Here is a 22,850-nt window from a genome sequence, read left to right as displayed (position 1 = left end):
TTTCTCTCGCACTCTCTTCCTAGGTTTCCTCTAACATATCTAGTACATTTCTTGGTTCTCTCCCATACAAGAGCTTGAACGGGGAGACTCTAATAGAAGACTGGGTTGTTTTCCTAATGGCAAATAGGGCTCATGGTATCATAATGTCCCAATTCTTCCCATCTGCTTCTACTAACTTTTTAAAGATGTGTTTCAAAGTTTGATTACATCTTTCCACCAAACCATCAGTTGCAGGATAATAAATAGAGGTATGTAAAGTTTTAATCTGGAGGATCTCCTTAACGTCTTCCATAAGTTTACTCATAAATGTGGATCGCTGATCTGTCAAAAACTCTTTTGGAAAACAATCCTAGAGAAGAAGGGAAGTAGGTGTTTTAAAATCTGTTGTGAAGTATTATTCCATAAGGGAAGGGCCTCAGGGTAACGGGTTGCATAATCTAAGATCACCGGTATATATGGATTCCCTTGTTTTGAAATGTCTAGCGGTCACACTATAACCATCCCTATCCAGGAAAAGGGTACATCTATAATTGGTAAAGGTTGTAAGGTAACTGGAGGAGAAACGTGAGTACTGTTTTTCTGACATAAGGCAAAAGCACTGGTAACATTCTTTATATCAGCATACATTCCTGGCAAGTAAAATAGATTCACAATTTGCGGCTGAGTTTTTGCAGTTACCATATGTCCTCCTGTAAAATGAGAGTGAGCAATCTCCTAAAAAATATTCATATGGCTTTTATGTACCATGACTGTGATCTAGGGTAAGGCCCTCCGGTAAAACATCTCCCTATATAACAGTTCAGACTTAAGAAAAAAACATGGCCCACTATTTTCCCTTCCTTCCTCTCTGGCAACACTTGAAGAAATGGTTCTGCTAGCAAGGGATCATTTCATTGAGCAAAAGCTAAATCTGGAATAACCTCTACGTCTTCTTCGACAATGGGGACAGGTTTTATTACTGAATGGATCAGGAGGGAGTTCTATATCTGCTTCTCCAAAAACCCAGAGTCCCTCTCTCAGCTGAAGCACTGTTCTCAATCTCTTGAGCTATTCTTGCCCCAGCCTTAATTTGGTAATGTTTCTTTCTGTTATTTGCATCAGTACTATAGTCAAGGTCAATTACTCCAGCCAATACGTCCAAACCATAGCGTCAGGCCAGGCCTGGCTTAAAAGCGAGTCTCCTGGTTGAAGCAATTCCCCTCTACTACTATGTATATCAAATCCAATAGATTTTCAGTGGCAATGGTGGGATCAGAGGCTCTATTACTAAGTTTCTCAAATTTACGGGTTCCCCAATTCATATCATTTGAGTCTGATCCCACTGCTGACACCACATGTAAGGGGTAAACAATGTGAGACTGACTCAAAGGTATCATTTTCTCAAAGTTTGAGATTTATTAAATGGAAAAGGGTGAGATAAATGCATATCTTTGCCTAGCCTAATAAGGATGTCCCTACATAGCAAACTAAATGAACTGGCTATCTTCAGTTTGCCAAACTAGTGAAAAAGTTCAAAATTGGAAAGTACTCCTTGTGACCAGGGTTGGACTGCCTTCCCCTGGATCAATTCAGGAATACCATTGGAAAAGTAATAATTGAATTAAGTTTTGTTCAGTTCAACACAAAATGTCTTTTCCCTCCACTGCGTCCTCCCACTTGGTGAAGTAAATGTCTCTTTTACAAACACTTGTCCAAAATCAAAACACTTGTTCTGGACAATATCCTTTTTGGTAAGGCAAATGTCCTTCTCACAAAACAAAACTCAAACTCAAAGCAATTGGTTTCTTCCATTATATTCTTCTTGGTAAGGCAAATGTCTTTTTCAAAAAACAAACATTTCATAAACCAAGGTAATGGTTCTCTTCAGAAGGTACAGACATTACTAGCATATCACACTTATTCTTCCAATGGAATACTTTTGTCAGGATTGCACAGCAACTACCTCTGGTAATGCAACAGTTGATCAAAATGATAATTTCCACCACACCTTTTTTTGCCACAAGTACACTGCTTCAAAACTTCTTCTTTCCTGGTCCACTCGCCTGTCAGGACTAACGACTGTTGATCCCCTTCCTTGTGTACCCACCTGCCAGGAAGAAAACTCCTACAACTGCAATTGGTCTTAGTGGCAATATCTTTTCCAGGATTCTCCACACCAGTATCCTGTGTGAGAAGGGTTGAACTGCTGCTTTTTATAGTCTCTTGACTCTTGGCAATGTGGGTTACAAGTTTCTCCCAAGTGATGTCCCATAGAAGGGCAATTGCACCCTTGCTGCCTCTTTACTACTTCGTTACAGCCTCTTGGATGTTTGCAATGCGGGTTACAGATTTCCCCCAAGTGGTGTCCCATAGATGGGGAATTGCTCCCAAGTTGCCTCTTGACTTTTTTTTTCTATATTCAAAGTTATTCTTTACTGTTAAATGTCCTTCTCGGAGTTCCCTGGGGTCACCTTTAGTGTCAGGCCAACTCACTGGTCTTTTTTGGCATCTCTGCTTCCTTAGTTGCTGTTGCAGTGTACCTCCTGCCCGCTCTGCTGCCAGCTCCTGCGTAACTTCAGTAGACTACACAGCTCTTCTCCAGAGCTCTGACAGCTCTGTCGGTCCTCTGCATCCTCTTTCTCACCGGAGTGCCATATGCCAGGATGGGAGCACGTCTCCACTTCAGCTGGCCTTCTCTTCTCAATGCCGATTCCCACAGCGCACATTCTGCAATGTCGCACGCCTTCACCTCTTGCGTCAGTATCAGCTGGCGGTCCTCCTTCTTCTTCTGTGGCAATTCCAGCACTTTGGGCTGCTTCTGCCTCAGCTACTCCTTCCACATCTCTTTCCCTCAGCTGCAGCTCATTCCTGAGTTTAAATGTCCCTCTCAGGTGTTTTGCTCTATAACAACCAGATCCCAAATTCTGTTTAATAGCACTTTTGATCCTTACTAACTCTGGGCCCTTCTTCCGTGTCTCAGTACCAAAGATATTATTGGCCCTGAAGTGCATAATGGATTGCATAGTAGTTACATTGGCTTGCTCTATTTTATAATGTGCCATCAATGCTTCAGGAAGAACAGGGGAGTTATTTAAAGAGGTCACCATTTCCCCCTGTGATGAGAAGGCCCAACCCAGGGTTTCAGTGATGTTTTTACTAGATTAATCACGTAGGCCAGAAGTTGTGATCCTGGATTTTGGACTAGTTTACCCTAGTGTCTTATATTTGCCAAAGACTGATTTGGTGTGATGCGTGCATGTGGATTATTCAGGGGCTGAGTGAATGTGTATGCTTGCCTAGTTGCTTGCAGCTTGAAATTGTACCCTGTCCTCGCTGGTTGCAACAAGGTTCCCTTTTTCACACCTGCAGGTAGAGTAAAAAGAAACAGACTGTTACTGAATGCAAGCTCTTAGTATAAAGAATGGTCATTTCCGAAATTCACAGCAAGTCTACACGACTGATTAGAAAACAAAAGTCGTGGTTTGTGTTTGAGCTATGAATGAGCAATATTTGGAAGGAGTTTAACAGATATGTACCATTTTAATTGAGATTTGTCTTGCCGCGTATAGGCTTATAGCGCACTTCACCACAAAAGATTATTTTTTATTTAATTTTAGGGGTAGCTGCTTCCCATAAAATGGCTCATACCGACTCTACCAGGATGAAGAAGTACAAGAGTATCATTGAGAAGGTTGCAAAAGAGAGGAACGCTTCGCCTGCCGTGATCGCTGGAATCATATCCCGGGAGAGCCGTGCCGGAGCTGCTCTGAAGGATGGTTGGGGCGACCATGGGAATGGTTTTGGTCTCATGCAGGTTTGTACTCTATGGAGTCACACAGTTTATGTAATTTGGCCTTATCTATTCAGAGATATGTATAACGGCTGTAAAGGGTTGGTTAGAACCAGTGTTTTAGATGAAAGCTGCACCACACATGTTTAATGCATAATTGAGTGTTGTGGCGGACAGCTGGAACAAGCCTGCATGTATAATTCTTCTTTTACTGCATTAATAAGAATTCATACTTCCTGGTCAGGTGAAACTCGTGTTTCAATTGTTGGCTGTAATAATCCATTGTGACTGGTGACATACTGCATATTCGAGATAAGGACCCGGATCCTAGGACCTTTATGCGTGACCATTGTAAGGATCCGGGTGTGATTCAAACGGTGAGACACTTCACCGTAGAGTGTCCCATTCTGAAAGACATTCGGACACAATCCGTTAGCCGTGACTTTACAATAACTGATGTGATTTTACCAAATGATATGTGGCATAGGATTTGTTGGGGTAATTACAACTGTAATTTAACTGTGGACATTATTAGAATGCTTTATGAAATCAATCTTATTAAGGTGTACTAAAACATGTAGACTTTTAAGGATAAGTGTTTTTAAGTTTTATGAAATTATGTTAAATTAATTGTCATTTCTATCTATTGTATTATACATTGTGTTAATTACTTTGTGAAAGTTCACTTTTGTGAGCAAAACACAATACAGAAAAAAGAAAAAAGAAATCCATATGTTCACCGCATTCTTTTCCAATTTACAATATATTCCACTACAATTTTCATTTCCCCCATTTGTAATATTGAAGAACCCCTTCTCTTCTTTTCACACCACAAGTATGAAAAATGTCTTCCTTTGCTGCCATTATGTAAGGCTGTATGATACATCAATGAGTGATGCACAGCCACTGTGAGTTTTACTTCCACTAACTGTGAATTTGCACGCTGAAAAAATCATGGCCCTTCATAAAAGAAGAGCAATGCAATTTGCCAATGCGAATCATTTTTGTATTTGCTGAATGTATTCTTTTTATTAAGATACTTGAACAAACTTGGACAAAACAAAATAATACAAATCATATATGTACGATGGCGGAAATCATGGCGTTTTATAAATATGCGCGCACATTTGGTCGTACACTAGTCAACCCCAACCCCACCGCCCAACATTCCCTCCCCCACCGGTTCAATGCAATTAATTTTTTAAACAAATAGTTAAATACTTATAGGGATAGAGATCACGTGTCATTCCACCTGAATAATGATTTTAAAATACATGCATAGAACTCATCATAAGCAAGTACTCTGGATTCTTTAGATGGGAGGATTCACAGTACACCTCAATAGCAATGCTCTGTGTGGCTTGCATGTGTGCATCTCTGGGCAACAGATGACCTGGTGCCAGCTCTCTATCCTTTGGAGAATGTAGGCCTTCATCCACACCACAGAGTTCATGACTATTGGCCAGTACCTGGACTTTTCTGACTTGGAGTTCCATCTTCTTACCTAGACCCACTGAAATCTGTCCAGCATGCTGTAGCTAGGGGTGGCCATATTACACATTTTCAGCAAGCCTGACCCTTTTCCTATAGGAACATTTGGAAATAAAATAGATTACCACAGAAAAGAGGCCCAATGTGCCTTATCTCTAGCGATCCCTATAGGCCAGTCCACCCCAGGCTGCTGCCCCTCTCATCGCATGAAAAAAATACAGCCACATTGCACCAATTCTCAGAGAGCTAAACTCGTTACCCGTCCATTTCCTGCTTCACATTCAATATAATCTGCATCACATGCAAGATAGTGATACAGAAAATTATGTCCTCCTTTGCTGAATAACTCTGCCAACTCTGGAGACCTCTGAAGCTCCAGACGCTGCAACATTTCCAGTCTAGACTCTAAGAGATGCAAGAAAGGAAGATCCCCAACGCTGGTCTTCATCTTATAAACAAAAACAATGTGGAACACCATATAGTTGCACATCCGGTCGATTCCATCGCACCTGCACTTCACAAAGGAACTGAACACCATTGAGGAACACCTTGTTGCCCGTTGGCACCCAGATAGCACCTGTTTCCCCCTCTTACCTATACTGCTTCCCTGCCTCCCTGTGTCCTTCTCTCTCCATTCACCTCTCTTTTTTGTACTACACTTTGGTGCATGCTATTAGGGTTTGTGCTACTTAATCACATTATGATAATAATAATAATTATTATTATTGTATTTATTGAGTGCGGACCTAGCTTTGAGAAGCAACAGAGCGCTTTACAGAGGTATACAACAATACCAATACATAACGGAGCACTTTACAGAGGTATACAACTGTGCACTTACACAACGGAACACTTTACAGAGGTATACAACAATACAAATACATAACTGAGCACTTTACATAGGCATATAACCATACAGATACATAATGCAGCACTTTACAGAGGTATACAGCCATACACAGATAGATAAAAGAGCACTTTACAGAGGTATACAACAATACAAATACATAAAGGAGCACTTTACATAGGCATACAACTGTACAGATACATAACGGAGAATTTTACATAGGCATCCAACCATACAGATACATAACGGAATGCTTTATAGAGATATACAACCATACAGATACATAACAGAGCACTTTACAGAGGTATACAACAATACAAATACATAACGGAGCACTTTACAGAGGTATACAACAATACAGATACATAACAGAGCTCTTTACAGAGGCATACAACAGAACAGATATACAGCAGGGGGTAGGATACAGAAGGGCACAGAGAAGGGGTAGAGCTGTACAGGATAGCAGGGAGGAGAGGTGTGGGCGGCGTCTGGCGAGTCAGGTGGCACGAGGGGTGACATGATGGCCTATGTGTTGAGGAGGAGCGACTCCTTGAAGAGGTGGGTCTTGCATCACATGCATGCATTGATACGTATCTTCTTCCATATCTAGCTGTATGGTGTAGAACCTACGTGCAGCTTCTGAGTTCTCCAGACATTCTTGAGATAAATCTTTCCAACACCTACATGCAACTAGAGGGTACTGGCCGCTTCCATCATAATGCAGGTCCTCTTTTGAAAGGAAATACAGCGCTACTAAGCTATGTTAAATGCCTCTATCCATCCAGCAATGAGGTGAGACCGTTCCATATTATCATATATTGGAATTGGTATTTGAGTTCCAGTAATACGGATACCCAATACATGCAAACAACACTTGCAATCAACTAAGAAGACCGTCCTGAAGAAGGTGGCACAAACTGATAGACCACCGAAACCGGTTGACAACATACTCCCCCAACTCCCCCACCTACTCTGAAGCCTCCTTTGGCCTGCCTCTCTCGCTCCCCTTTATTCTCCTCCTTCTCGCCCATTGCACCGGATGAGGTCTCTAAAGCTGTCCTCCAAACAGGTGCTCCCCTGCTCCTCCAGAACTATCAAGTACAACATCTCAGCTCTCGCTCCTGCCTTGTCTGATTTCTGAAACCACTTCTTTGACTCTGGCTCCTTCCCACAATCCCTCAAGCACTCCCTTGTGCACCCTCTCCTAAAAAAAAGTCATCTGCTGACCCCTCCTGCCCGGCTAACTATTGCCCTATCTTCACTACCCCCTTCCTGGGCAAACTCTTGCAGAAATGTGTTATCTGGCAATTGACCTGCCACACTGAATCTGTTGGCTGTATAAGGAACTCATGGTGGCAACATTAAAGACAGACACAAGTGATCACAGTTGAAGGGTGTTTATTAAACTGTATAAGTAGGATGGAAAAATGCCTAATCTACACCTAAATCTAAGATGGGAGCAAGCTTACTCTTTGTCAACACAATGTTCATTGGGGCATTATGCTTCGCCCCGTTTGGCAGGCATCCCTCCGTCTGGTTCACATTTGCCAGCCTCACCGTTTCTTCTACTTTATTGTGCTTTCTCACTACAAGGGATTCGCTTCCCATTTTTTTCAGTGGTTTGCCGGTCAAAGATTTTCGACTGTACAGGGGATTTTGCTGTACCCCTGCATGAGCACTTTGACCGCTTCCTGCCGGCCCTCCGAAGACTCTCCTAAGGGCTTCTGGTATCAGTAGTTCAACGAAAAGGGGAATAAACCAGAGTCTCTTGAGTAAGCACCCACGTGGTGCCGGACCCCTCTGCAGCTGGTCTTCCTGTAAAACTATAGCCTTTCCTACATTGAGGTCCTGTGTTTTTTTTGCAGAGAGGTTGTATTCCTATAGGCAACCTCAAAGTTATGGTACTATCTGCCCGTCTAAGAACAATTGAAGGTTTCTACTCTTACTGCGCCTGAATAGGTTACCAGTCCTGGAGCCTTTGGGAAGAGCTATAAATATCCTGAGGGATGAACGTACCTGCCAACTCTGTAAACATTATCATGTGTTAGCTGAGTGTCCAGTTATGGGCACGCACAATGCAATGTATCTGGGGGAGCACGTGCATGAGCTTCGCACCATTAGTATTGATGACTTTTGGTGAAGATGCTGCAATATGCTGCAGACTGATTTATACAGAGTATGGTTGATGGCCTCTAAGTTACTAGACAACAAATTATTGTTGGAGCCATGAGAGGGTTGCACTGAATCTGAATTGGTATGATGTTCTAGGTAGGAAGGTAGTGTATTAGTGTTGCTGGAAGTATTCAGTTATGAGGCTGAATTAGTATGATGTTCTAGGTATGAAAGCAGTGTAGTAGTGTTGCTATAAGTACAAGTATTGAGCTACGGGGCAGAGAGGGGCAAGGAGTGGTAATGCACTAACCAATCAATTATGTAATGTGTAATGTTTTCTATGGTATTTACATATGTGATTTTATACATGACTTTGAGATAAGTCTATGAAATTTTAATATCATCTTTTTCATTGCTGAATATTATATGTATAATTTGGTATTATCTGTATCTGCATTATCTGTATTATCTGTTTTTACTTTTGATGTTATGTTTAGAGTTTTATACTGAAACACATTAAATAAATAATAAATAAATAAACAAAAGTTCCTTTTGGATTGCACTTGGGTGATGACTCTTCACCCCTGGGTCCCTCTCTTTCGGGCTCAGACCACTCTCGAATTTCAGCCTCCCTCTGTCGTGTTCACTATGGCTTGTGGTCACAATTTTACAACTGCTACATTCATGTTTCTTGGGTGATGGTTTCTCACCCCTGGATTCCCCTCTTCTGGGGTCAGACCCTTCTCGATGTTTGGCTTTCCTCTGTCAGGTTCACTATAGCCTTTTCTTGTACAATTTCACCTGTTGCTTTCACAAGTCTTAGTACCTTTTTAAACACTCCACTTTGGACATCCCTCTGTTGGGTTCACTCTTTGGCAACACAATGTTCATTGGGGCATCATGTTTTGCCCTGTCTGGTTCACATTTGCCAGCCTCATAGCTTCTTCTACTTTGTTCTGCTTTCTCACAACACGGGATTCGCTTCCCTTAGTTTTCCAAAGGCTTGCCAGTCAAAGACTTTCGACTGTACAGGGGATTTTGCTATACCCCTGTATGACCACTTTGACCACCTCCTGCCGTCTCTCCTAAGGCCTTGTGATATCAGTAGTTCAACGAAAAGGGGAATAAACCAGAGTCTCTTGAGTAAGCACCCACGTGGGGCTGGACCCCTCTGCAGCTAGTCTTCCCGTAAAACATTAACAGTTCTATTCACTTTCCTTATGTTATCATTTGCCACTTTGGTTCAACAAAGCTCGGTTTCTTATCGGTTTCTCCCCTCGACTCACCAGCTGTGATGTACCACTTGGCTTTTCTTGCTTCTGAAGTCAAGGATGGTACCATGGTAGCAAGCATGTCTTCCTGTCCTGCTTAACAGTGTAGGAGGGCTTTGTGTACCGTTGACATTTGATGCAACACACGCTGGCTATTGTTTGCGGTCTTATTTGTCTTTTCACAGAGGTTTCGCTGGTCTGGGTCAGAAAGGGTAAGGTTGCCTCTTTCCTTGTCCCCCCTTCGGTTCTTGCCACCTATCTCCTCCTCTTGAACTGACGTGCTTGAATAGCTCTCTTGTTGTGCGGTCTGCCTTGCTCATCGTGTGATCTTGTCCTCCACCTTTTATCCCTGTGGGGAGAGGAAAGGGTTTTCATGTGTGTGTGATTCTGGTCAATTGCCTGACTTTGCCTGACCCTTGGGTTGGGATATGTCAGGAAAATAGTTTTCGTATTAGTCCGTTGTTTCTCGTATTGTGAGAAAGTGTTTGTATTGGGGGAGGGGGGCTAGAGTTTCTGAGTTTTCCAGGTGGCAAGATGGGGAGAAAGTGTTATAAGGAATTAAGGCACTCGTACCGGGGGTTTGATAGACTCAGAAGGGTGAGATTGGTAGGGTTTGTGAAACAATCTGGAATGATCGGGATTATTAGCGTGAAATGACCAGGGGGGATTGTGGGAACGGTAGTGTTTTGTCAAAGTAGACTGGGAGTTCTGGAAAGAATAATCAGAGGGCTGTGGAGAAGAATATTTGGGAGTATTTGGTTAGAAAACAGGAAAACAGGGATTCTGGGAGTTGTTTTTTTCGAGCGCAACAGGATTGGGGTTCCTAGAGGGTTTACCAGATATGGAGGGGTTGTTGGATTTGAATAAGGGACATTATTTGGGAGGAAGGGAGACAAAGGTGGTAAACCTACAAAGGTCTCAGGGATATCGTCCTCCATGCCTTCTTCCTCTCTATAATACTGCGTCTCACCTGGTGTATTTCCCCAAGCACAACTCTGGGCTCCCCTACCCAGGTGATCCTCCCTCGCTCGTCTACCCCTAGGGTTGGGAACTGAGAGGGCCAGTTCTTACCTGGCCACCTGACTAAGGGATTCCCGGGATCTACTTGGGAGAACACCTTCAGGTTTCTCACAGCTGTCTCCATGACCACAAGTCTGGCTTCCAAACATCCAGATGCACGGAAACTGCTCTCCTGAACAACCGTGAAGACTTGCTGTTAAACCTTGACTCTAGGTCTCCTTCTGTTATCATCCTCCTTGATCTCTCCTCTGCCTTTGACACAGTCAATCATGCCACCCTAATAAAGCGGCTCTGTGACACCCTTGGGATCACAGACTTTGCACTGGATTGGTTGACCTACTTCCTTTCTAATCGACCTTCCCAGGTGCAACAGGGCCCTTTCTTCTCCTCCATCTCACTCTCTACCTGCGGTGTCCCTCATGGCTCTATCATATCGCCCTGGCTGTTTCACATTTCCCTTGCCCTCTGGCCCATTTGATTTCCTCCTTCTCTCCTAATTTCCAGTGTTATGCTGATGACACTCAGCTCTCCTCCAAGCTTCCCTCCTCTACCACCCCGTCCTCTCTCATTCCTGACTGCCTGACTGGTATTCAGGCTTGTTGTACGGCTAATGATATTTGTCTTAATGCCAGTAAGACTGAGATTTTTCTCATTGGGACCTATGCTCCCTGCTTTCCGCCAAATTACTGGCAGCCCTCCTTCGCTCCCCTCCCCTCACCATCTTGTGAGGCAAAAAAATATGGTGTCATCTTTGACTCCTCTCTCTCTCCTTCTCTCCTAACATCACAGACCTTGCCAAGAAGGCCCACTTTCTGCTCCACTTCCTCAGAGGTATTCTCCCCTTCCTTACCTTCTCCCAGAAACTCAATGTCTCCAGAGCTCTGGTTCTCTCTAGTCTGGACTACTGCAACAGCCTCGTCCTCAATCAGCCTCTTTCCACTCTTCGCCCCCTTCAACTAATCCAGAAAAGGACATTGAGACTAATCCTTGGCATCAAGCCCAGGGACCACATCTCTCCAGCTCCTAAATCTCTCTATTGGCTCTCAGTGGCTTCAAGGATCAAAATCAAGACCCTCTGAATCATCCAAAAGGCCTACTTGGGCCTGGGTCCCCACTGCATCCAATTCTCTCTCTCCCTAAATACCTCCCTGCTTGAGCCCTTTGCTCCTCTGGCTCCAACTCTCTGCAGATCAGAGGTTTTTCCAAGCAGAGTGTGGGGAGTAGATATCTCTCTTCTGCAGGAGCCTCCCCCTGGAATGACCTCCATGCCCCTCTCTGACTTGAACTAAATCTCCTTAAGTTCCTGGAAGCTTCTCAAGACCTTGCTCTTTTCTACCCCCCTTATCTGCTCATTTCCCCCACATGCCACTGCGACTGTGGCTTGGTTCACCTATGAGTCACACAGAGTACCAGGCCTTCTCTGACCAGTCTCCACCAGCCTTCCCCCAACCAGCACTGCCCGTCTGGGCCTTCTTCGCTGACTGGCCTTGAGACTGCCCCTCCCCTCCTGACCCGGTCTATCCCCCTCCCTCACACGTAGAAGGTAGTCCTCCCCATTCATCCACTGGTGCTTGACCCCATTCTCCCCAAGGATCCTGGAGTCTAGCTGCTGTGCTATTCCTGCACTTATGCCCCTCTACCCCCCAACTCCTCCTCCATTCCTCTACCCCCTCATCCCTGCTGCACTTCTTATATCTGCACTTCCACAATCCAAATGTCACAAGGTCCAGTAGGACCGCTATTGTTGTTTAATATCCCCTGCTACCCCCCTTTTATGCCTGTGGCGCCTGGAAACACTTTTTGCTGAATAGTGCGCCTCATAAATACTCAACATCTAAATAAATAAATAAATAAATAAAGTATTATTGCCATGGTGATAGTAGTGGGTTGCATGTTGTGGGTGGTTCCAACATGGTATATTTGTGTATGCTCCCAGAGCAAATTCTTCCTTCGTAATTCATCTTTACCTGCATATTCATATGGGGAAGTATTAGCAGTTCTGTCTCTTCATGCGAAGTGCCATTGTTGTGCATTCTCATCCCTTCGAAAAGGGCCAGATTTGATTTTTGGAGGAACAATCCAGTTACAACTGTTACCATAAAGCTGGTATCACCTTAGGTTGCTGCTGAAAACTGCCTTGCTTGAAAATCCGCTCTGGCATTCTATTTGCAGGCGTTCTCATCCCACGGCAATGGCCAATAAATAATTTACATGTTGGGGTAAAGGACTCCTTACCAAACTGTACGGAAGGTTCAGTACAATAAATACTTTGGTGCTCACAGTGATCCCAGGCTTGGTATGGAAAGCTTGAAGCAATTATCTAATGATATCTTGAATAAATCTAGTATGCCATAAAGATTGCTTTTGAAGTTAGCCCTACCTCAGTGGTACATATTAATGTCAAGGTATTTAATAGTTTATGTTACCAAACAAGCATGAAATTCCAAAACACCTTGGCAGGCCCTACCAATCACCCATTATTTGGACCAGCTATTGCACAAACCAGAAACCACCCAAAATATCAAATACTATTTTAGGCTACTTGCAAATCCCTACAAGAATCTATGAAAGAGAGTGATATGTTTTCATTTCAAAGGGATCCCAGACAGTGGATATCCTCCACCAGAATTCCCATGCCAACCATGTTAGCATGACGTGTGTGCACATGTGGTTGCACTATAAAGACAGACATAAATGGAGACATAGCGTATCACTGAAATGCCATTCTCAGAAAATGAAATCCTATTGAATAAAAATAAAATATGTATGTAAACTGATGCACTCAGTCTTTGTGCAGTAGTTGAACCAATATGATAAAATAATGCACATATCATTCCAGATTTCACAGCAATTCCATTGGCTGCAGCCACAGCACAGAGTTTAAAGTATTTTCTTTATCGAGAGCGGCTACTGCATTATTTGATTCAGAACTTGTTTCAGCTATTAGTGAACATCAGCATATCTGCTTTCAATTAGTTAATCTGGTAGAGATACACCATATCTAACCAGAATGAACCAGACAAGTCATTCACAGTCATGTATAATTTGAGTTCTTGATTAGGAGGAATGTGTGTCTCAAACCGAAATACAACAAAGTGTATACAGTAGGCAGGGCAGTCCTGTGGTAAGGTACCTTACAAGATAAGTATACACAGCCTGGATAATTGGCAAATGGGCTGATGTGATGGAGATTGAAATAGTCCACAGACAAGTGATAAATACAGACTACTTGAACATTCTGGGGGGAGCTGTTATGGTAATAAAAGATTAAGTGCATCAGAGAAGGGTAGGGAGTAATCAGGGACATTGTACAATATTGCAGTTGTTCCTTCAAGATGCAGGAGGTGGAGCTTGAGTGCAGTTTTCGACAAGTGGATATTGATTTTTTTTTTACATTGGGGAGGACAATTTCAGTGAAGGGTCAAGGAGGGGGTGGAAGAAAGAGCTTGTCCAGGATAGACAAGCTATCAAGGCTGTCTGAGTCCTTTAAGGCTTCTCTCCCTTCCTCCTCACCTGAAATATCCATAGGGTTATCCTGTGACTCTGACGTCTTCGGGCCTGGTCTTTGCCGTTCTTCTTGGCTTCCTTCTTTTGGCGTAAGTAGGGGCGAGCTCCCTGGGATGCCACACTGTAAGGTGATTGGGGAACCGAACAGCAGGGACTCCCGGGAGCCGGCTCCTGAGCAGGGAAAAAGCCCCAATGGCAGAAAAAACCCTGCGGTGAAAGTCCTGACAGGATGGTCTCAGATGATGAAATGGGCGAAATACAATCCTCGTAAGCAGTGTGAATCCGGTAGACTGCAGAGGTAGGTACCAAGGAGCCTACCAGTATAATGGAGGATAGCAGGAGAGGGCGAGAAAAGGGGAGCAAACACCAAGGATGTCAGCAGGGACTCCCAAGAAGGAAAAAAGGCGCGGACGGCTCCAATGGTAAGGAAGACCAAGGCGCCTAGGAGGGAAAGAGATAAGGGAGCCAGAAAGAGAGAGAGAGAGCAGAGGGGCCGGTAAGATAAATACCGGAAGGCCAGGCAAACAGCAAGGCAACTGGAGAGAAAGAACACAGAGTCCAACGGAGGAAAAAAGGCAGACAGGAAAACAAGCGTTACCTTCGAGCCGGGAGAAGCAGAGAAGGTGCAACGCGAGGAACGCTGCCCTAGACCGGTACTAAAGGACGTCGGCGGCCATCTTGGAAAACACTAGAGCGGTGCTTCCAGATGGCCGTCGAACGTAGTGGAAGCTGTCAATGGCGTCTCCACACATCAAATAAGCGCCGCCCGACAGGAATCATGACGCAAGCGACAGCCAGGTTGAAGAGTGTGGTTGAATGTAGAGGAGAGGGAGAAGAGTATTGGGAAAAGCCGGATTCTAGGTGGAGGGAGCAAGGCCATGGATAGGGTTAAATCAAGGAGAAGAAGTCCAAAGAGAGATCCGTTGTTCAGAGATAGCCAACTTACATGGAGTATCTTGAGAGAGGTGGTGAGGAAAGGGATAGATAGTAAAATGTTCATATTGAAAAGGTAAGAACCTTATTAAGAAAAAAGACTACACTAAGGAGGCCAAGTGGGAAGAGTTTTGGTGAAGCAGTAAGTAGGACGTTTGCAACTCTTTCTGATGTTAATTAGGTTGATCCAGGTGGCCGTAGCTTTTGAGGTGATAAAGTGCTGAAGTTTAATATCCCTGTTGAAGAGGACACCATGTTGCAAGTCTGGGGCAGGATGTGAGGAATTTGGGGTCAAAGAAATGGAAAAGAGAAGTATTGGGGTGGCATTTGAGGCTGGTCATTAGATGATTTCTGTTTTAGAAGCATTGAGCATTAGACAGCACAGAGACATCCAGCGAAGAAAGGGATAACGGCAATTGGAAGCCCTCAGTGTGAGATCTGGGGTGAATGAAAGGAGGGAGAAGAAAATGTGAGAATTGTCTGCAAAGAGATACTAGGAGAACCCAAACAAAGAGGTGCATTTTCCAAGGAAGGAGAGGTACTGCGTTGGAGTTGGTAGCCCACGCACCAAAGCTTGGTGGACAGCTCCTGGGAGAAGGGTTGTATCAGAGGTGCCTCTGTTCATGAAATAGAAACAGTACAGTGATAGAGGTATCAGGAAATCCAAGTGTGGTCCAGGACCCCTGATTCCAAGGTTACAGAGGGTTAGAGGTAGAGAGGGGGGTTAACTTGCGACACCTGAAAAGGAAATGAAGACACGCCTGAAAAAGCAAAGAAACACAGCCTCCCTGAAGATTGATGGAGTCATGAAAACGTGCGTTTGGAGGAGAAGCTAATGCAGGAAAACTTGACTGGCAACAGAGCGCCTGCCTTGTCACCAATTTTTAAACATTGTTTCAGGAGTCCCGGGCTCAAAAGGCAGCAGCAGCAGGGCAATCATGCCTTACAATGGAGAGCCACAACCATGGCTTTCCCCCTCCCCCACCGAGGGGAAGATTTGTGCTATGGAGGGAGTTGTTTCCAGCCACCTGCAAGAAAAATGAAGTGCGAAAAATAGAAGTACCAGAATCCTTAGAGTCAATTAACTTGCCACACCTGAAAAGGAAATGAAGACACGCCTGAAAAAGCAAAGAAACACAGCCTCCCAGAAGATTGATGGAGTCATGAAAACGTGCGTTTGGAGGAGAAGCTAATGCAGGAAAACTTGACTGGCAACAGAGCGCCTGCCTTACCAATTCTTAAACATTGTTCCAGGAGTCCCGGGCTCAAATGGCAGCAGCAGCAGGGCCAACATGCCTTACAATGGAGAGCCACAACCATGGCTTTCCCCCTCCCCCCATCAAGGGGTAGATTTGTGCTATTGAGGGAGTTGTTTCCAACCACCTGCAAGAAAAATGAAGTGCAAAAAGTACAAGTACCAGAATCCTTAGAGTCAATTAACTTGCCACACCAGAAAAGGAAATGAAGACACGCCTGAAAAAGCCAAGAAACACAGCCTCCCTGAAGATTGATGGAGTCATTAAAATGTGCGTTTAAGGCAGAAGCAGCAGGGCCATCATGCCTTACAATGGAGAGCACCACTATGGCTTTCCCCCTCCCCCCACCAAGGGGAAGATTTGTGCTATGGGGGAGTTGTTTCCAGCCACCTGCAAGAAAAATGAAGTGCAAAAAATACAAGTACCAAAATCCTTAGAGTCAATTAACTTGCCACACCTGAAAAAGAAATGAAGACACGCCTGAAAAAGCAAAGAAACACAGCCTCCCTGAAGATTGATGGAGTCATGAAAATGTGCGTTTTGAGGAGAAGCTAATGCAGCAACAGAGCGCCTGCCTTACCAATTCTTAAATGATGTTGCTACTTCATTCACTTTAACACACACCAATCTCTCAGGTCCCTTGCCAACTCACCGGCTGTTTGCGCTTCTTTCTTGTTTTGCGTTTTCTGATTTTTGAGTCAATGTTAGCACTACAGGCTTGACCTCACTTCCCCAACTCTGCTGGCATCCTTCAAACAGAATGCAATCTTCACTTGTGGGATCTGGACTTCTCTACATGTCTTTCACGGTCTGTTGGAGGCAACAAACTCCAGTAGGGATGCTATGGGGTTTTCAGCCCGCTGCTCTCGTCCCTTGGTCTGTTGCTCTGCTCCAGTAGGTGTGCCTACTTCCAAGAAGTTCTGCTCATTCTCGTGTTCTGCCTTGCTCAGAGTGTCTCTTTAGGTGTTGCCTTTTATTCGTGTGAGGAGAGCTAACTGGTATCAGATGGACGCACTTAGCGTAAAGTGCATGACTTTGCCTGACCCAATTAATGGGACATTGTCCAGTACGATATGAGAGATTTAGTCTGGGTACTCTCAGTCACCCTCTTCCTCCGCACAGTGTTTGTGTAAAAAGATGGGGAGTTGGAACTTTGGAAAATCCTAAAAAATAGGATGGGGTAGATGAACAAAAAGGGGCGAATACAGCATCTCACCATCGACTATCTCACCCCCACACCTTGAAGACCCCTCACCCAGGTGATCCTTCTGCACTGGTCCACCCCCAGGACTGGATCCAAAAGCGATGCCATATCCAGGCCATCTGGATGATGAGTCCTTGAGGACTAGCGGGTGAGATAACCTTTGGTTTCTCGCACATGAAAGGAGGGGTTTGCACAAAGATTGGCCCATCCTGTTGCACCTACCGCCTACCCACGATGGAGAGAGCAGGACTCTTCCAGAGTGTGATGGTGCCACCCCCCTTACTGCGCCGTGATCACCTTTCATGGAGGGTTCTTTGGCTCATATGGGACCGTCTCCCTCAAGGTCCATGGTGACCCATGTTTACTGCCCGGCTTCTTCCCCTGGGTAGTGCCATCTTGCGTACTTCGCGCATGCGTGGGAGACCAGCAGCTGGTTTTCGCGCATACACTTTTCATGCTGCTTGTTGCAGTTGCAATGGCAGCCAAGAGGAAGCTGCTAAGCCTCGTTGTGAAGTGAAAGCAATATAAGGATATTCAACATTGCAAACCACGCAGCACAACTTTCCCTGCTTTGTGGAATACTAATGCTCTGTTCTCTGACCTCCTGTTTCCTAGAGCCTGCCCTCTGCGTCCCTGTTGCCAGCCTGCCTTTTGCCTCCTCCTGGCTCCTCTTCTCTGGGTCTGGCTCTGTTCCTTGTTTCTTCTCTCTTGTTTCTTTCTGCCTATATATGTTGTATCTTTCTGGGGCACCCATGCCAGTGCTTGCAGTGTTCTGGGACCACATTAATATCGTGGGTGGTCCTTCCTGTGGTGCTGGGAGAGCACTCCAGGCTTCTGGCTGAGTCTTTATCCTCGGTGCAGGGGTCGGAGTGAGCTTCCGAATCATACTACATCAGGACTGTGGAGCGCTGGAGCCAAGGGTAACCTGGATCACAGAAGATCAAGACACACAGGTATTCGGGATTCCCTGGGGGTGCACCTCAACAGATTGTGACGCCTAGCTGAAATTGAACAGTCAGATATGGAGGCTTTTTAGGAACTGCGGAATTAATTACAGGCAGTACGCACTGAAGTTGCAACCATGCACACAGAACGCTCAACTCAGGGTAGCGCTTACAAAATTCACTGCTGCGGCACTTTCCGAATCAGTTGACGGACACGGAACTGTAATTAAATTTGACAGTGATCTGAGAAAACTGAGCAAATTCTGGAATCACTGTGCCATCCAGTTTATGCTCCATTCATCTCATTTCTCCACCGCCAAGGCAAAGATTGAGTACATCATAAGTCATTTGATGGGTAACTCATTGGCATGGCTGTGCCAAATGTTTCTTCCAACAGTCTGCTATTAGATGACTTTGCAGGGTTTGAAAGGGCATTTCCGGATGTGTTTAAAACTCCAAATCAAGCAGCCACACCACATAATCAATTGCTGGAATTGAGACAGGGGACGCACGATTTGATTACCTATATAGGTCGGTTCAAGCAACTGGCTAGAGACTCCCAGTGGCCAGAGATAACACAACTTACACTGTTCCGGAAGGGATTATGAGACAAATATAAAGATGAGCTAGTACACCCACTGGAAGAGATGACTTTGCAAGGCCTTCTTGACAAGGTAATCCGATTTGACCATTGACAGACCGAATGAAGGTTGGAATGTAGAAGAACCGAGTGAACTCCCTCCCGAATAGCCTTGCTTCCTCTCACCCCAGACCTTGCCACCTCCTCGGGAGAGAACACCGGGGAACTGATGCAGATCGGCTCCCTTCCAGGACTCCTATCGGAGGCCGAACATCGACGGCAGAGACTCAATCGTGTATGCTTGTATTGGGCGGGTTCTGACCATTTCTTGGATACCTGTCCTGTTTGCCAGGCCGGCTCGAAAGAAAACTGAAGGGTCTACCCTCTGAAGGGGAGCGGACGGCGGGCCCGGTCTTGCCACATGAACTTTCTCTCATAGATTCCAACAGTCTGATTTACCCGCTCTGTTTTTTGTACTGGAAGTTTGTCTGTCCTGGGGTACTGGTCAGGGGAAGCCATTTGTTGTTCCATCCCTACTGGATTGTGGGGCTTAAGGAAACTACATCAATGCATCATTTATACACCACAACAACATACCCAGATGAGCCAAAACTTGTCATGCCAACATTCAAGTTATTGATGGTACACCATTGTCCTCTGGGCCTATTGAATTCCACACTATACTGATGTAGGTCTCCATCAGTCAACACATTGAACAGATTTCTTTTTATGTAATTGCTTCTCCGGTATATCTGTAGTTCTGGCTATCCAGTAGCTCATGTCTCATAATCCAGCTATAGATTGGGCTGCCAGAGTATTCACTTTATCCAATGATTTCTGCACAACACGTTGTTGTTCCATGTCCTGCCATGCATCAATACAGCCTCTAGAATCTGTGCTACACAAGGCTACTCCGGTTCAACAGATTTCCTGTTTATCCTACCCTGCTGAATATTACCAGTATCAAGAGGTGTTTGTGGAACATGCACGTACTTACTTGGCTCCTCATAGGAGTTTCGATTGTGAAATAAATCTGATCCCTGATGCCGCCTTGCCCAACAGTCGCATTTATTCTGTTACGTAGACATAGATAAATTAATTAAAAAGATACCTATAGGACTGTTTGGAACATGGCAATATTGTGCATTCCAGTGGTTCTCCGTTATTCTCCGTCCCCAAGAAGGAGGGGACCCTTCGTCCATGTATCGATTATCGTCTGCTCCACGATATCACCTTAAAAGACCATTACCCATTGACACCGATCACTGACATTTTGGAATCGCTACACAATGCCAAGATTTTTTCCAAACTCCACGTGGGGTATATCATATGGTCTGCATAAAACCTGGTCATGAGTGGAAGATGGTTTTTAAGAGACTTTTTGGCCGTTACGAGTACACGGTTATGCCTTTTGGGTTGTGTAATGCCCCTGGGGTGTTCCAGAGATTTATGGACTCCATTTCTTCAGATCTCATCGGTGGCTCGATGTGGGTGTACTTGGATGATATTCTTATCTTCTCTGCTGATCTGGCTACCCACATCACCCATATCCAAGAGGCACTTTGTCATCTACAAAAGAACCAATTGTATGCCAAGCTGGAAAAATGCCAATTCCATATTATACAAATGGAATACCTGGGGTACGTGATCAGTCCTGAAGGAATACATATGGATCCCAGGAAGGTCCATGCCCTTCTGAACAGGAACATGCCACATGATCTCAAGTCTCTGCAGCGTTTCTTGGATTTCTCTAACTACTACGGTGCTTTATTGCTGATTTTGCCAAGTTGACGCAAGACCTGACATGTCTCTTGTCAAACAGCCTTTTCAGTGGAATGAGAAGGCCACTCAGGCTTTTCTCTCCTTGCGGAAGGCGTTTACCTCAGCTCCCATCTTACAGCACCCCGACAACTTGTTGCTCTTCATTATAGAAGCTGACACATCTGACCAAGCATTGGGAGCTGTACTCCTCCAGGTCAATCCACATACACACATGGAGATGCCTGTATCCTATCTGTCTAAAACATTGTCGGCTAGCGAACGTAATTACTCTGTGTTCGAGAAAGAGCTTCTTGCCATCAAAGTCACCTTCGAAGAATGGAGACAGCATCTCCTAGGGGGTTTCCTCAAAGTGGAAGCCATAACCGACCACTGGAATGTAAAGTATTTATGTGCTCAGCAGTGTTAGAACAGTAGCTAGGCACGATGGGCATTCTTCTTTCTGCAGTATGACATTTACGTTACCTATATTCCTGGGACGCAGAATATTAAGGTTGATGCACTGTCCCATTCTTTGATTAATGTTGAATAAAGAAAGAACCCAGGATTTGTGTTATCACCTGTGACGCATTCTCTTGCCGCTGTACAGCCTCTTTTGGACAGAGTCTGAACAGCCACCGCTCATGATCCATGGATCCCTGATTTACTGCTTTCCGCTGTTGCCCGTATGAGTGACGGTCTGTACTTTTAAAGCAAACGTTTGTACATTCCTGTACCCGAATTGCAGCAGCTCGTACTGCCACAGATGCATGACTCTAAAGCAGCTGGGTAAGCCTGCATTTATGTTGTGTTGTGGTGTACTGCAATACTAAGATGGCCCACTTTGTGCCATTGTCAGGACTTCCAACGGCATTACTCATGGTCAAAGTCTTTTTTAAGCATGGTTTCCATTTGTATGGGCTTCCCAAGAAGATAATTTCCGACCGTGGTTCTTAATTCACGTCACGTTTCTGGACTTCTTTGTGCAGACTCATAGGAATCACTATGGCTTTCAGTTCTGGTTACCACCCCCAAACCAATGGTCAGATGGAGTGCACTAACCAGACCCTGGAGCAATACCTACGATGTTTCACATGTGGTATGCAGACCAATGGGTGTACCTATCTTCCTATGGGGCTGAGGTGGCTTATAACAACTGTCTTCACTGTGACTGGTGTTAGCCACTATTTTTGCTGTATGGGGTTTCATCCGGAAGTCTTGCCTGCTCATGCAGTGGCACCCTCGCCAGTGGTGTTCAGTAACAACTTTGTTCTTCAACTCCATGACGTACATCGGACGGTGTCGGGGCATCTCGCTGGTGCAAATGCTGCTTACAAGACAGTCTCTGATAAACGACGTTCACTGGAACCGCCTATGTGCCAGGGAACTTGGTTTGTCTCTCGACAAAGAACCCGCCTTTGCGGAATATTCCACAGAAACTGCTTTCCTGTTTTGTTGGTCTGTTTCCGATTTCACAGAGGATCTCTGAGGTTGCTTTTCATCTTGCACCACCTACCTTTTGGAAGATACACCCGGTCTTTCATTTATCCCTGATGAAACAGCATCATCCTGATTGCTTTCATCTGCCTTGTCCCCACCCTGCTCCGGTTCTAGTGGCTGGTTCTTCGGAACATGAAGTGGCGGACATCTGCGATTCCCGCATTGGACGTGGCTGCTTGCATTTCCTTATCTCCTGGAAGGGATATGCTGCTTTTGACAACTCATGGGAACCTGCCTCTGGTGTCCATTCCCCTTGGTTGATTTGCCGAATCTTCCTGTGTTGTCCTTGGAAAACCAGTACTCCACCTGGTCTTTGGGGTGGGCCGAATGTCACAGTGCCACCCCCGTACAGCCTTGTGCACACCTTTCATGGAGGGTTCCTTGTCACATATGGGACCGTCTCCCTCATGGTCCATGGCGACCTGTGTTTCCTCCCCAGCTTCACCCCTGGGCGCTGCCACCTTGTGCACTTCACGCATGCGTCGGAGACCAGCAGCTGGTTTCCGGACATGCGCTGTTCATGCTACTTTTTGCAGTTGCCATGGCAGCCGAGAGGAAGCTGCTCAGCCTCGTTGTGAAATGAAAGCAGCATAAGAATACTGGACGCTGCAAACCATGTGTCAACTTTCCCTGCTGTGTGGAATACAGATGCTCTGTT

General features: G+C 45.1%; 1 protein-coding gene across 1 annotated transcript in view; it reads left to right on the top strand.

The window, feature by feature from the left end:
* Nucleotides 1–22,850, top strand: part of LOC138526729 (lysozyme g-like) — a 222,887-nt gene that overhangs the window by 52,621 nt on the left and 147,416 nt on the right. The window contains exon 3 of the mRNA XM_069637378.1: nucleotides 3,597–3,793. Within this exon, the coding sequence (XP_069493479.1) occupies nucleotides 3,597–3,793 (197 nt within the window). The remainder of the gene's footprint in view (nucleotides 1–3,596; nucleotides 3,794–22,850) is intronic.

This window comes from Ambystoma mexicanum, chromosome 14 (assembly GCF_040938575.1).
Source record: "Ambystoma mexicanum isolate Mex_15411 chromosome 14, UKY_AmexF1_1, whole genome shotgun sequence".
Lineage (NCBI taxonomy): Eukaryota > Metazoa > Chordata > Amphibia > Caudata > Ambystomatidae > Ambystoma > Ambystoma mexicanum.
Note: the sequence above shows the minus strand (reverse complement) of the source record. Positions and strands in the feature narration are given on the sequence as shown.